The following is a 17,056-nucleotide window of genomic DNA, read 5'->3' on the forward strand; positions in this document are numbered from 1 at the left end:
ACAATGGACCCTAACTCCAAAAACAATAGAGATGCGTCCTAAATGGATCCAATGAAATTTGAGGTTGTAAAGAGCTGCGTCTTATCTCTTTTGTGCGCCTGCGTTCCGCGGCGTCTGAAAAACTGGTCTAGCCAAATTGTATTTTCCACCAATCAGAAAGTCGCCTGCCTGCCAAGGTCAAAATGCAATTGGATGAATACTAAATACAATTGCATGCGACGGGTGCTACGTCACGGACAAACGACGTGGAACAGTGATCCATTCTTTCATTGGGAGGAGGAGTTAACCTCACTTCCAAAACGGCTAGAAATCGAGCCTAACCGACCACACGATTCCAAATTCATCGCGTATTCAAGACTTTCCACTCTGGAAAGCGAATTCAAAATGTTGCGGATTCGGTTTCGCCGGATACGTGTGGACGGAAGGCGAATCCGCAAAGAAAAATTTGCGGATTAAAAAAAATACCCGGTTACGTGTGGACGGGGCCTTAGATATGTCCAGAAATGCAAGTCAACATCAGTAGAGCGGTTTTCTATTGAGTTTCGAAAGTAATTAACGAATTGCTTTGGTTTTGCATTACTTCACTCAGTGATTGGTTCAAAGTTCTCGCGCCACTTTTTCAACCAATCACAAGGGAAACCAATAGTAGCTCCCGCGTACACATTTTCCCGCGCTTTGTGTCGGCTACGTGTAATGATTTCGAGTTTTGATTGGTTTACTGGATTGCGTTCGTCCTTTTTGATTGGCCAAAGTAATTACTTTGGTTTTGGTTTTACGACACTCGATTGAAACTCGCTCTAAGTGTCCACTTGCCTTTCTTAAAGATAAACAGCTGCATTTACTCCAGTTGATCTGAAAATAATGCGAATCCTAACTCTTACCTTATTGTTGGAAATGGGTAGCGAAGGCTTAGACTTAAAAGGACACGTCGTGTTGGATGTCAAAATTGGGCGTGCATCTAATTAGGTTCAAACCTGGGGCCCGTTTCTCGAAAGTCCCGAAGACTTCTCGGGACCGAAAAGCCATTTGTGAAACTGCCAACCGTTTGTTTTAGAGAGCCGATCTTTTAACATGTTTTCAAGGTAACAAAGAGAAAAATGACTGTGAAGTTTGTCGACTTAAATCCTCTCCGTTCTTGAGATACAAAGGGAGTTGTGACACCCGAAAATGGCCCGTAAAGTTTCGGGACTTTCGAGAAACGGATCCCTGGGAGACTGCCCCTGGGCATAAGTGCGACTTGGAAGTGTAACCATTTGCAGTTGTTATTAAGAAGGCATCATTTTCTTGTCACTTATTTTACAGCGGTTATCAGCTACACTCGCCCCTCAACGACTTTTTTTCGTTTTTCGAAACTAAATTTTGGGTGGACGTCAATCAAGTGTTTCCAGGCCAATAGTCCCTTGGCGGCAGTCGAGTTCGTCATGGAAACATTTGATTGACGTCCACCCAAATTTAGTTTCGAAGAATGAAAAAAAGACGTTGTTGGGCGCGTGTGACTAGTAACCGCTGTAAGACACTGAGTGATGTTACGGCCAGGATTCAAAAGTTACCTAGAAAGTGATATGTGCGAGTGGATGCAACACTTACGTGATTATTTTGCCTTTTTAGAGGGCATCCCACCATTGATTTCTCTTCTTAATAGCGAGAACCCTGAAGTGAAGGAAAGCGTTACTCTCGCTGTGGCTAACATGACTACCGCTAACAATACAAACTGCAGGTACAGTGTCAAAGATATTTTTGTGTTTGTCTCATCCGTGCTTTTTTGTCATAAACCAGGAGCGATTTTTTCTCAGATCAACTTAAGGTACAAGTACGTTTTTTGGAAATGAATAACACATGAAATTTAACTTAATCGCGTTTTCGGCAAACGACGGACACCGGACTAAGATTTTGCGTGTTGCCAAAAATGGAAGAAACCTTATGTGAGATAAGTTAACCTATTTCTTGCATGTTAGCTACAGTCATCAAGAGACTTCTCAAAAGAGAGAGACAAGTTGACTTCCGTTTCCGGTTTGCCTATTCACGTAAATGCGACGCTAGACCTCTCCATTTCCCGCGAAAGCAGACCTTTCCAGCCAATCATGAACCGAAAATAATTTACTTTAAATCCCGTGAAAACAGTCGCAACATTCTTGGCTAACAACTCCCAATATCGTTGTGTGTTACATGTTGTGTACGTTTGCACACCCTGTGGCATGTTGTTGGGTGTTGTTGCGAAAAACCTTAAATAACAATGACCACAACCAGGTTTTCTGAGCCCGCGAGACTAAGCACCCCCAGCAAACCATTGTTTAAACGAAAACCGCTGGTCAGCAACCTGTTTCTGGTCATTGCTGTGTAAGGTCTTCCCGTTGTTGCACGAGGTTTGAAACTGGTCAAATTTTTGAGGCAACAACTCCCAACATTTCTTTTGTTCCGTGATCGCCAAAGCGTAGCGCAACAATGCTGGATCAGTTTGAACAGCTCTTCCAACATTGTTGGGGCCACGCACGCGCATTACATATGGTCTCCATGGAGATAGCATTGCATTTAAAACATGTTGAAAACAAGATGGCAGCCGAATTTTGTAAGATTACAAAGTCTTCTGGGTGGTATCCTTCCCATAATACACTGCACGTTCTTACTTTGTTGGAAGTGTTTGCGTCCGTTTGCACAGAGCCTTATAACGTTAGAATTGGTCACCTTTGAAAATGCGTTCGCGTGGACCTATACCCGCATCAGGATAAGTTGTAAGCCCTTGTTATGAGCGTCTGTATAGACGTAGTAGTATAATTGGGCCTTTTTCATATATGGATTCTTTATTTCAAAATTGTTCTTTTCAAAACGATTTTCGTGATTAGCTTGCATTAAGGAGGTTAGTGATTTGTTTGAAATTGTCTTGCGCGTGATTCTCACCCAATTTAAAGCAGAACATAGATTTGCAAATAATGGCCAGTCAAGGGGGAAAGGAAAATACCATCTTCAAAGTTTTGACATAGATGTTGACACCAAGGTGTGTTGCATTATTACAATAATAATAATAATAATAATAATAATAATAATAATAATAATAATAATAATATTATTATTATTATTATTATTATTATTATTATTATTATTATTGTGGAACCTACAGTCTCGGTCACAAATGTTGTAACACAGACGGCAATTTGCCCCCTCTCCCCCTTCAATGTTGATGTTTATGGGTTGGAGTGCAAAAACCAACCGGTAAATGCAACATTGATTGGAGGGAGGAGGAGGGGTACGTTATTAACAGCCTTGATGCGCTTCACTTGCTGTTCAAGCGAAGTGTTACAACTATTTATGACCGAGATTGTCTGGGTGTTGAATGACGTAATTCAGATAACGAAAAGCGCCATTACCAATGTATTCTATAACGTTTGCTTTCATGGGACTTTCATAATGAAAATATGTCGAAGCATGTTTAGCTACTTTTGAAATTGATAGAAAGAGATGACTTGTTGCTAAAAGGGAAAGATATCTTGTAGATTTACGAGCGAAAAGCTGCACAAGCGTAATGGCCTTTAATTGAACCCTGTTTCGATATTAAACGTCACACGGCCAAGAGCTTTTTACTGAAGCCACGTTAAATTGAAGTACTTTTCGATAGTAAAGTTGCTGATTTTTGTGATATTTCAACAGCAACGGTTGGAAGAATTTCCAAAAGAAATAGGAACACTCCCGCGTGTTTAAAAAAATTGTCAAAAAGAGGGCGTAAGTTCAAGCTACTGTAAGTAACACACTGAGAAGGCACATCATTTGCTGTCTCAGGTTCCTGCGAAAAAGAGACGGGACTTTTACCTGTAAAAGAATAGACACTGTGCATAATGATCCGAACGAGGGGTGGTGGTACCAAGTATTATTTATTACCTTAACTCGTTTTCAGCTCCATAGCGTACAACAGTAAATGTTCTCTTTTTGGTGTGTAAACACATTCTTACACCGGTGGAGTATGTGGAAAAAAGGTTGTTGGTTTCATCATAAGGTTGCAAGTACTATTTTCAACGATTTGTCTTCTACTTTTTTACTTAACAATCAATTGTCTTGTTGTTTTGCCTTTTAATAGGTATTGAAATTATAGCTCTGCAAAGAAAAAGTTATATTTACTGGTATATTCCCTTAGATAAAGGACTCCACCCATTGACTTGTAGAAAATTGCTTGTGCAAACAATGAACATCATCATTGTGATCACGGTACACCGTCACCGTTTTTTCCAAAATTATTCACGCTCCCTTTAAATCGGTCTTCTTTGCCCAATTGTTTACTAGAAAATAAGCACTAGAACACAACTTAACAATAGCGAGATTTTCAAGCCATTGGCCTTTTTTTCCTTCAAAATCTCAACGGTACACCATGGTGATCCGTTGTCAGTAAATTAATTACAGTCTACTGAAATTATTTAGCAATGAACGGATCACCATGGTGTACCGTTGCAAATAAGCCTAAGAAATGTGCTGTTGTGATTTCTACTAATTGTGCTTACACATAGTAATTACTACTAGTTCAGAACGATTAAACTTCCTAGTTTTTTCAAAACACAACGCCAAAATTAAGACGAAAAGGATGGTGATCCGTCAACGGTACACCACAATCCCGTGTAACCAAAATAGGAACAGAGTTTAGGACTGGGGATAGACTAGTTCAGGAAAACAAACACTCAGACGAACTTGCATCATTCCACTCTCTTTAATCCAGACAAAGGAAGGTACACTGAGAAGATAGGCGTATCATAGGCGTATCTCCTTTAAAGAAAACCCGCATATCTAAATGGTCTTGGGTGCTCGCAGCTGAACCTAATGGCCTTCTAATAGTAACACCAAACCATGCCATAAGATGATATTTGCTGTTCATCTGAAATAATTTAGAAATACGACTTCCGCCGCTTTTGTATCTACCCTGCGAAGGTTGTACTTGACGGGTTGCAAAATGAGCTATACATATATGTAAGAAGACTTAAAAGAAACGCTGTGCCTCAATTCGGTGGCCCTTTCAAATGCAAGATGCGGTATTTATCTCTTCTTTTTTTCAATTAGATTTGGACTAATCGGTTATAAAATACGCGAATCGCGCTTGACGGGAATTCAATGTTCCAAGTGGCACAGCCCTTTCGCCTACCACACCAACTGCGCCGACTAACGCAGTCTTCCTCTATTATTTTAACTGGTAGCCTTATTTATCAGTAGTTATCAGGATATAAAACTTGACTTTGGAACCTTTTCAAACCTTCCTTTACAGCTAATGGCCTACTTTCACTTTGTGGTGATTCTTTTCTGATAAACACATCAGTCTCTCAAAATATCACTAGTGTCGATTTTCTTTAATTGCTTGTGCAAACACAAATACAAAAACACACCAAAAAACACGGAAAATCTGTATATCACCAAACCAGTCTACATACTTTATAGTTTACTACAAAACCGTTAATACTATCGCCAAAATTCTATTTAACGACAACTAACATTGCTCACAAGCCTAAAACGATAACTTCAGCAATCGTCACATCACTTACGGCGCTGAAAACAATTATTCCTGATAAATACAGTCTCGGTCACAAATGTTGTAACACAGACGGCAATTTGCCCCCTCTCCCCCTTCAATGTTGATGTTTATGGGTTGGAGTGCAAAAACCAACCGGTAAATGCAACATTGATTGGAGGGAGGAGGAGGGGTACGTTATTAACAGCCTTGATGCGCTTCACTTGCTGTTCAAGCGAAGTGTTACAACTATTTATGACCGAGATTGTCTGGGTGTTGAATGACGTAATTCAGATAACGAAAAGCGCCATTACCAATGTATTCTATAACGTTTGCTTTCATGGGACTTTCATAATGAAAATATGTCGAAGCATGTTTAGCTACTTTTGAAATTGATAGAAAGAGATGACTTGTTGCTAAAAGGGAAAGATATCTTGTAGATTTACGAGCGAAAAGCTGCACAAGCGTAATGGCCTTTAATTGAACCCTGTTTCGATATTAAACGTCACACGGCCAAGAGCTTTTTACTGAAGCCACGTTAAATTGAAGGACTTTTCGATAGTAAAGTTGCTGATTTTTGTGATATTTCAACAGCAACGGTTGAAAGAATTTCCAAAAGAAATAGGAACACTCCCGCGTGTTTAAAAAAATTGTCAAAAAGAGGGCGTAAGTTCAAGCTACTGTAAGTAACACACTGAGAAGGCACATCATTTGCTGTCTCAGGTTCCTGCGAAAAAGAGACGGGACTTTTACCTGTAAAAGAATAGACACTGTGCATAATGATCCGAACGAGGGGTGGTGGTACCAAGTATTATTTATTACCTTAACTCGTTTTCAGCTCCATAGCGTACAACAGTAAATGTTCTCTTTTTGGTGTGTAAACACATTCTTACACCGGTGGAGTATGTGGAAAAAAGGTTGTTGGTTTCATCATAAGGTTGCAAGTACTATTTTCAACGATTTGTCTTCTACTTTTTTACTTAACAATCAATTGTCTTGTTGTTTTGCCTTTTAATAGGTATTGAAATTATAGCTCTGCAAAGAAAAAGTTATATTTACTGGTATATTCCCTTAGATAAAGGACTCCACCCATTGACTTGTAGAAAATTGCTTGTGCAAACAATGAACATCATCATTGTGATCACGGTACACCGTCACCGTTTTTTCCAAAATTATTCACGCTCCCTTTAAATCGGTCTTCTTTGCCCAATTGTTTACTAGAAAATAAGCACTAGAACACAACTTAACAATAGCGAGATTTTCAAGCCATTGGCCTTTTTTTCCTTCAAAATCTCAACGGTACACCATGGTGATCCGTTGTCAGTAAATTAATTACAGTCTACTGAAATTATTTAGCAATGAACGGATCACCATGGTGTACCGTTGCAAATAAGCCTAAGAAATGTGCTGTTGTGATTTCTACTAATTGTGCTTACACATAGTAATTACTACTAGTTCAGAACGATTAAACTTCCTAGTTTTTTCAAAACACAACGCCAAAATTAAGACGAAAAGGATGGTGATCCGTCAACGGTACACCACAATCCCGTGTAACCAAAATAGGAACAGAGTTTAGGACTGGGGATAGACTAGTTCAGGAAAACAAACACTCAGACGAACTTGCATCATTCCACTCTCTTTAATCCAGACAAAGGAAGGTACACTGAGAAGATAGGCGTATCATAGGCGTATCTCCTTTAAAGAAAACCCGCATATCTAAATGGTCTTGGGTGCTCGCAGCTGAACCTAATGGCCTTCTAATAGTAACACCAAACCATGCCATAAGATGATATTTGCTGTTCATCTGAAATAATTTAGAAATACGACTTCCGCCGCTTTTGTATCTACCCTGCGAAGGTTGTACTTGACGGGTTGCAAAATGAGCTATACATATATGTAAGAAGACTTAAAAGAAACGCTGTGCCTCAATTCGGTGGCCCTTTCAAATGCAAGATGCGGTATTTATCTCTTCTTTTTTTCAATTAGATTTGGACTAATCGGTTATAAAATACGCGAATCGCGCTTGACGGGAATTCAATGTTCCAAGTGGCACAGCCCTTTCGCCTACCACACCAACTGCGCCGACTAACGCAGTCTTCCTCTATTATTTTAACTGGTAGCCTTATTTATCAGTAGTTATCAGGATATAAAACTTGACTTTGGAACCTTTTCAAACCTTCCTTTACAGCTAATGGCCTACTTTCACTTTGTGGTGATTCTTTTCTGATAAACACATCAGTCTCTCAAAATATCACTAGTGTCGATTTTCTTTAATTGCTTGTGCAAACACAAATACAAAAACACACCAAAAAACACGGAAAATCTGTATATCACCAAACCAGTCTACATACTTTATAGTTTACTACAAAACCGTTAATACTATCGCCAAAATTCTATTTAACGACAACTAACATTGCTCACAAGCCTAAAACGATAACTTCAGCAATCGTCACATCACTTACGGCGCTGAAAACAATTATTCCTGATAAATACAGTCTCGGTCACAAATGTTGTAACACAGACGGCAATTTGCCCCCTCTCCCCCTTCAATGTTGATGTTTATGGGTTGGAGTGCAAAAACCAACCGGTAAATGCAACATTGATTGGAGGGAGGAGGAGGGGTACGTTATTAACAGCCTTGATGCGCTTCACTTGCTGTTCAAGCGAAGTGTTACAACTATTTATGACCGAGATTGTCTGGGTGTTGAATGACGTAATTCAGATAACGAAAAGCGCCATTACCAATGTATTCTATAACGTTTGCTTTCATGGGACTTTCATAATGAAAATATGTCGAAGCATGTTTAGCTACTTTTGAAATTGATAGAAAGAGATGACTTGTTGCTAAAAGGGAAAGATATCTTGTAGATTTACGAGCGAAAAGCTGCACAAGCGTAATGGCCTTTAATTGAACCCTGTTTCGATATTAAACGTCACACGGCCAAGAGCTTTTTACTGAAGCCACGTTAAATTGAAGGACTTTTCGATAGTAAAGTTGCTGATTTTTGTGATATTTCAACAGCAACGGTTGAAAGAATTTCCAAAAGAAATAGGAACACTCCCGCGTGTTTAAAAAAATTGTCAAAAAGAGGGCGTAAGTTCAAGCTACTGTAAGTAACACACTGAGAAGGCACATCATTTGCTGTCTCAGGTTCCTGCGAAAAAGAGACGGGACTTTTACCTGTAAAAGAATAGACACTGTGCATAATGATCCGAACGAGGGGTGGTGGTACCAAGTATTATTTATTACCTTAACTCGTTTTCAGCTCCATAGCGTACAACAGTAAATGTTCTCTTTTTGGTGTGTAAACACATTCTTACACCGGTGGAGTATGTGGAAAAAAGGTTGTTGGTTTCATCATAAGGTTGCAAGTACTATTTTCAACGATTTGTCTTCTACTTTTTTACTTAACAATCAATTGTCTTGTTGTTTTGCCTTTTAATAGGTATTGAAATTATAGCTCTGCAAAGAAAAAGTTATATTTACTGGTATATTCCCTTAGATAAAGGACTCCACCCATTGACTTGTAGAAAATTGCTTGTGCAAACAATGAACATCATCATTGTGATCACGGTACACCGTCACCGTTTTTTCCAAAATTATTCACGCTCCCTTTAAATCGGTCTTCTTTGCCCAATTGTTTACTAGAAAATAAGCACTAGAACACAACTTAACAATAGCGAGATTTTCAAGCCATTGGCCTTTTTTTCCTTCAAAATCTCAACGGTACACCATGGTGATCCGTTGTCAGTAAATTAATTACAGTCTACTGAAATTATTTAGCAATGAACGGATCACCATGGTGTACCGTTGCAAATAAGCCTAAGAAATGTGCTGTTGTGATTTCTACTAATTGTGCTTACACATAGTAATTACTACTAGTTCAGAACGATTAAACTTCCTAGTTTTTTCAAAACACAACGCCAAAATTAAGACGAAAAGGATGGTGATCCGTCAACGGTACACCACAATCCCGTGTAACCAAAATAGGAACAGAGTTTAGGACTGGGGATAGACTAGTTCAGGAAAACAAACACTCAGACGAACTTGCATCATTCCACTCTCTTTAATCCAGACAAAGGAAGGTACACTGAGAAGATAGGCGTATCATAGGCGTATCTCCTTTAAAGAAAACCCGCATATCTAAATGGTCTTGGGTGCTCGCAGCTGAACCTAATGGCCTTCTAATAGTAACACCAAACCATGCCATAAGATGATATTTGCTGTTCATCTGAAATAATTTAGAAATACGACTTCCGCCGCTTTTGTATCTACCCTGCGAAGGTTGTACTTGACGGGTTGCAAAATGAGCTATACATATATGTAAGAAGACTTAAAAGAAACGCTGTGCCTCAATTCGGTGGCCCTTTCAAATGCAAGATGCGGTATTTATCTCTTCTTTTTTTCAATTAGATTTGGACTAATCGGTTATAAAATACGCGAATCGCGCTTGACGGGAATTCAATGTTCCAAGTGGCACAGCCCTTTCGCCTACCACACCAACTGCGCCGACTAACGCAGTCTTCCTCTATTATTTTAACTGGTAGCCTTATTTATCAGTAGTTATCAGGATATAAAACTTGACTTTGGAACCTTTTCAAACCTTCCTTTACAGCTAATGGCCTACTTTCACTTTGTGGTGATTCTTTTCTGATAAACACATCAGTCTCTCAAAATATCACTAGTGTCGATTTTCTTTAATTGCTTGTGCAAACACAAATACAAAAACACACCAAAAAACACGGAAAATCTGTATATCACCAAACCAGTCTACATACTTTATAGTTTACTACAAAACCGTTAATACTATCGCCAAAATTCTATTTAACGACAACTAACATTGCTCACAAGCCTAAAACGATAACTTCAGCAATCGTCACATCACTTACGGCGCTGAAAACAATTATTCCTGATAAATACAGTCTCGGTCACAAATGTTGTAACACAGACGGCAATTTGCCCCCTCTCCCCCTTCAATGTTGATGTTTATGGGTTGGAGTGCAAAAACCAACCGGTAAATGCAACATTGATTGGAGGGAGGAGGAGGGGTACGTTATTAACAGCCTTGATGCGCTTCACTTGCTGTTCAAGCGAAGTGTTACAACTATTTATGACCGAGATTGTCTGGGTGTTGAATGACGTAATTCAGATAACGAAAAGCGCCATTACCAATGTATTCTATAACGTTTGCTTTCATGGGACTTTCATAATGAAAATATGTCGAAGCATGTTTAGCTACTTTTGAAATTGATAGAAAGAGATGACTTGTTGCTAAAAGGGAAAGATATCTTGTAGATTTACGAGCGAAAAGCTGCACAAGCGTAATGGCCTTTAATTGAACCCTGTTTCGATATTAAACGTCACACGGCCAAGAGCTTTTTACTGAAGCCACGTTAAATTGAAGGACTTTTCGATAGTAAAGTTGCTGATTTTTGTGATATTTCAACAGCAACGGTTGAAAGAATTTCCAAAAGAAATAGGAACACTCCCGCGTGTTTAAAAAAATTGTCAAAAAGAGGGCGTAAGTTCAAGCTACTGTAAGTAACACACTGAGAAGGCACATCATTTGCTGTCTCAGGTTCCTGCGAAAAAGAGACGGGACTTTTACCTGTAAAAGAATAGACACTGTGCATAATGATCCGAACGAGGGGTGGTGGTACCAAGTATTATTTATTACCTTAACTCGTTTTCAGCTCCATAGCGTACAACAGTAAATGTTCTCTTTTTGGTGTGTAAACACATTCTTACACCGGTGGAGTATGTGGAAAAAAGGTTGTTGGTTTCATCATAAGGTTGCAAGTACTATTTTCAACGATTTGTCTTCTACTTTTTTACTTAACAATCAATTGTCTTGTTGTTTTGCCTTTTAATAGGTATTGAAATTATAGCTCTGCAAAGAAAAAGTTATATTTACTGGTATATTCCCTTAGATAAAGGACTCCACCCATTGACTTGTAGAAAATTGCTTGTGCAAACAATGAACATCATCATTGTGATCACGGTACACCGTCACCGTTTTTTCCAAAATTATTCACGCTCCCTTTAAATCGGTCTTCTTTGCCCAATTGTTTACTAGAAAATAAGCACTAGAACACAACTTAACAATAGCGAGATTTTCAAGCCATTGGCCTTTTTTTCCTTCAAAATCTCAACGGTACACCATGGTGATCCGTTGTCAGTAAATTAATTACAGTCTACTGAAATTATTTAGCAATGAACGGATCACCATGGTGTACCGTTGCAAATAAGCCTAAGAAATGTGCTGTTGTGATTTCTACTAATTGTGCTTACACATAGTAATTACTACTAGTTCAGAACGATTAAACTTCCTAGTTTTTTCAAAACACAACGCCAAAATTAAGACGAAAAGGATGGTGATCCGTCAACGGTACACCACAATCCCGTGTAACCAAAATAGGAACAGAGTTTAGGACTGGGGATAGACTAGTTCAGGAAAACAAACACTCAGACGAACTTGCATCATTCCACTCTCTTTAATCCAGACAAAGGAAGGTACACTGAGAAGATAGGCGTATCATAGGCGTATCTCCTTTAAAGAAAACCCGCATATCTAAATGGTCTTGGGTGCTCGCAGCTGAACCTAATGGCCTTCTAATAGTAACACCAAACCATGCCATAAGATGATATTTGCTGTTCATCTGAAATAATTTAGAAATACGACTTCCGCCGCTTTTGTATCTACCCTGCGAAGGTTGTACTTGACGGGTTGCAAAATGAGCTATACATATATGTAAGAAGACTTAAAAGAAACGCTGTGCCTCAATTCGGTGGCCCTTTCAAATGCAAGATGCGGTATTTATCTCTTCTTTTTTTCAATTAGATTTGGACTAATCGGTTATAAAATACGCGAATCGCGCTTGACGGGAATTCAATGTTCCAAGTGGCACAGCCCTTTCGCCTACCACACCAACTGCGCCGACTAACGCAGTCTTCCTCTATTATTTTAACTGGTAGCCTTATTTATCAGTAGTTATCAGGATATAAAACTTGACTTTGGAACCTTTTCAAACCTTCCTTTACAGCTAATGGCCTACTTTCACTTTGTGGTGATTCTTTTCTGATAAACACATCAGTCTCTCAAAATATCACTAGTGTCGATTTTCTTTAATTGCTTGTGCAAACACAAATACAAAAACACACCAAAAAACACGGAAAATCTGTATATCACCAAACCAGTCTACATACTTTATAGTTTACTACAAAACCGTTAATACTATCGCCAAAATTCTATTTAACGACAACTAACATTGCTCACAAGCCTAAAACGATAACTTCAGCAATCGTCACATCACTTACGGCGCTGAAAACAATTATTCCTGATAAATACAGTCTCGGTCACAAATGTTGTAACACAGACGGCAATTTGCCCCCTCTCCCCCTTCAATGTTGATGTTTATGGGTTGGAGTGCAAAAACCAACCGGTAAATGCAACATTGATTGGAGGGAGGAGGAGGGGTACGTTATTAACAGCCTTGATGCGCTTCACTTGCTGTTCAAGCGAAGTGTTACAACTATTTATGACCGAGATTGTCTGGGTGTTGAATGACGTAATTCAGATAACGAAAAGCGCCATTACCAATGTATTCTATAACGTTTGCTTTCATGGGACTTTCATAATGAAAATATGTCGAAGCATGTTTAGCTACTTTTGAAATTGATAGAAAGAGATGACTTGTTGCTAAAAGGGAAAGATATCTTGTAGATTTACGAGCGAAAAGCTGCACAAGCGTAATGGCCTTTAATTGAACCCTGTTTCGATATTAAACGTCACACGGCCAAGAGCTTTTTACTGAAGCCACGTTAAATTGAAGGACTTTTCGATAGTAAAGTTGCTGATTTTTGTGATATTTCAACAGCAACGGTTGAAAGAATTTCCAAAAGAAATAGGAACACTCCCGCGTGTTTAAAAAAATTGTCAAAAAGAGGGCGTAAGTTCAAGCTACTGTAAGTAACACACTGAGAAGGCACATCATTTGCTGTCTCAGGTTCCTGCGAAAAAGAGACGGGACTTTTACCTGTAAAAGAATAGACACTGTGCATAATGATCCGAACGAGGGGTGGTGGTACCAAGTATTATTTATTACCTTAACTCGTTTTCAGCTCCATAGCGTACAACAGTAAATGTTCTCTTTTTGGTGTGTAAACACATTCTTACACCGGTGGAGTATGTGGAAAAAAGGTTGTTGGTTTCATCATAAGGTTGCAAGTACTATTTTCAACGATTTGTCTTCTACTTTTTTACTTAACAATCAATTGTCTTGTTGTTTTGCCTTTTAATAGGTATTGAAATTATAGCTCTGCAAAGAAAAAGTTATATTTACTGGTATATTCCCTTAGATAAAGGACTCCACCCATTGACTTGTAGAAAATTGCTTGTGCAAACAATGAACATCATCATTGTGATCACGGTACACCGTCACCGTTTTTTCCAAAATTATTCACGCTCCCTTTAAATCGGTCTTCTTTGCCCAATTGTTTACTAGAAAATAAGCACTAGAACACAACTTAACAATAGCGAGATTTTCAAGCCATTGGCCTTTTTTTCCTTCAAAATCTCAACGGTACACCATGGTGATCCGTTGTCAGTAAATTAATTACAGTCTACTGAAATTATTTAGCAATGAACGGATCACCATGGTGTACCGTTGCAAATAAGCCTAAGAAATGTGCTGTTGTGATTTCTACTAATTGTGCTTACACATAGTAATTACTACTAGTTCAGAACGATTAAACTTCCTAGTTTTTTCAAAACACAACGCCAAAATTAAGACGAAAAGGATGGTGATCCGTCAACGGTACACCACAATCCCGTGTAACCAAAATAGGAACAGAGTTTAGGACTGGGGATAGACTAGTTCAGGAAAACAAACACTCAGACGAACTTGCATCATTCCACTCTCTTTAATCCAGACAAAGGAAGGTACACTGAGAAGATAGGCGTATCATAGGCGTATCTCCTTTAAAGAAAACCCGCATATCTAAATGGTCTTGGGTGCTCGCAGCTGAACCTAATGGCCTTCTAATAGTAACACCAAACCATGCCATAAGATGATATTTGCTGTTCATCTGAAATAATTTAGAAATACGACTTCCGCCGCTTTTGTATCTACCCTGCGAAGGTTGTACTTGACGGGTTGCAAAATGAGCTATACATATATGTAAGAAGACTTAAAAGAAACGCTGTGCCTCAATTCGGTGGCCCTTTCAAATGCAAGATGCGGTATTTATCTCTTCTTTTTTTCAATTAGATTTGGACTAATCGGTTATAAAATACGCGAATCGCGCTTGACGGGAATTCAATGTTCCAAGTGGCACAGCCCTTTCGCCTACCACACCAACTGCGCCGACTAACGCAGTCTTCCTCTATTATTTTAACTGGTAGCCTTATTTATCAGTAGTTATCAGGATATAAAACTTGACTTTGGAACCTTTTCAAACCTTCCTTTACAGCTAATGGCCTACTTTCACTTTGTGGTGATTCTTTTCTGATAAACACATCAGTCTCTCAAAATATCACTAGTGTCGATTTTCTTTAATTGCTTGTGCAAACACAAATACAAAAACACACCAAAAAACACGGAAAATCTGTATATCACCAAACCAGTCTACATACTTTATAGTTTACTACAAAACCGTTAATACTATCGCCAAAATTCTATTTAACGACAACTAACATTGCTCACAAGCCTAAAACGATAACTTCAGCAATCGTCACATCACTTACGGCGCTGAAAACAATTATTCCTGATAAATACAGTCTCGGTCACAAATGTTGTAACACAGACGGCAATTTGCCCCCTCTCCCCCTTCAATGTTGATGTTTATGGGTTGGAGTGCAAAAACCAACCGGTAAATGCAACATTGATTGGAGGGAGGAGGAGGGGTACGTTATTAACAGCCTTGATGCGCTTCACTTGCTGTTCAAGCGAAGTGTTACAACTATTTATGACCGAGATTGTCTGGGTGTTGAATGACGTAATTCAGATAACGAAAAGCGCCATTACCAATGTATTCTATAACGTTTGCTTTCATGGGACTTTCATAATGAAAATATGTCGAAGCATGTTTAGCTACTTTTGAAATTGATAGAAAGAGATGACTTGTTGCTAAAAGGGAAAGATATCTTGTAGATTTACGAGCGAAAAGCTGCACAAGCGTAATGGCCTTTAATTGAACCCTGTTTCGATATTAAACGTCACACGGCCAAGAGCTTTTTACTGAAGCCACGTTAAATTGAAGGACTTTTCGATAGTAAAGTTGCTGATTTTTGTGATATTTCAACAGCAACGGTTGAAAGAATTTCCAAAAGAAATAGGAACACTCCCGCGTGTTTAAAAAAATTGTCAAAAAGAGGGCGTAAGTTCAAGCTACTGTAAGTAACACACTGAGAAGGCACATCATTTGCTGTCTCAGGTTCCTGCGAAAAAGAGACGGGACTTTTACCTGTAAAAGAATAGACACTGTGCATAATGATCCGAACGAGGGGTGGTGGTACCAAGTATTATTTATTACCTTAACTCGTTTTCAGCTCCATAGCGTACAACAGTAAATGTTCTCTTTTTGGTGTGTAAACACATTCTTACACCGGTGGAGTATGTGGAAAAAAGGTTGTTGGTTTCATCATAAGGTTGCAAGTACTATTTTCAACGATTTGTCTTCTACTTTTTTACTTAACAATCAATTGTCTTGTTGTTTTGCCTTTTAATAGGTATTGAAATTATAGCTCTGCAAAGAAAAAGTTATATTTACTGGTATATTCCCTTAGATAAAGGACTCCACCCATTGACTTGTAGAAAATTGCTTGTGCAAACAATGAACATCATCATTGTGATCACGGTACACCGTCACCGTTTTTTCCAAAATTATTCACGCTCCCTTTAAATCGGTCTTCTTTGCCCAATTGTTTACTAGAAAATAAGCACTAGAACACAACTTAACAATAGCGAGATTTTCAAGCCATTGGCCTTTTTTTCCTTCAAAATCTCAACGGTACACCATGGTGATCCGTTGTCAGTAAATTAATTACAGTCTACTGAAATTATTTAGCAATGAACGGATCACCATGGTGTACCGTTGCAAATAAGCCTAAGAAATGTGCTGTTGTGATTTCTACTAATTGTGCTTACACATAGTAATTACTACTAGTTCAGAACGATTAAACTTCCTAGTTTTTTCAAAACACAACGCCAAAATTAAGACGAAAAGGATGGTGATCCGTCAACGGTACACCACAATCCCGTGTAACCAAAATAGGAACAGAGTTTAGGACTGGGGATAGACTAGTTCAGGAAAACAAACACTCAGACGAACTTGCATCATTCCACTCTCTTTAATCCAGACAAAGGAAGGTACACTGAGAAGATAGGCGTATCATAGGCGTATCTCCTTTAAAGAAAACCCGCATATCTAAATGGTCTTGGGTGCTCGCAGCTGAACCTAATGGCCTTCTAATAGTAACACCAAACCATGCCATAAGATGATATTTGCTGTTCATCTGAAATAATTTAGAAATACGACTTCCGCCGCTTTTGTATCTACCCTGCGAAGGTTGTACTTGA

At 38.8% G+C, this 17,056-nt stretch overlaps 1 protein-coding gene across 1 annotated transcript in view; it reads left to right on the plus strand.

Annotated features, from left to right (window-relative positions):
• The window catches only part of LOC137997943 (armadillo repeat-containing protein 3-like), an 84,630-nt gene that overhangs the window by 12,749 nt on the left and 54,825 nt on the right, over positions 1 to 17,056 (plus strand). Inside the window, exon 15 of the mRNA XM_068844273.1 lies at positions 1,609 to 1,717. Within this exon, the coding sequence (XP_068700374.1) occupies positions 1,609 to 1,717 (109 nt within the window). The remainder of the gene's footprint in view (positions 1 to 1,608; positions 1,718 to 17,056) is intronic.

The sequence above is a fragment of the Montipora foliosa genome, chromosome 3 (assembly GCF_036669935.1).
Source record: "Montipora foliosa isolate CH-2021 chromosome 3, ASM3666993v2, whole genome shotgun sequence".
NCBI classification, from domain to species: domain Eukaryota; kingdom Metazoa; phylum Cnidaria; class Anthozoa; order Scleractinia; family Acroporidae; genus Montipora; species Montipora foliosa.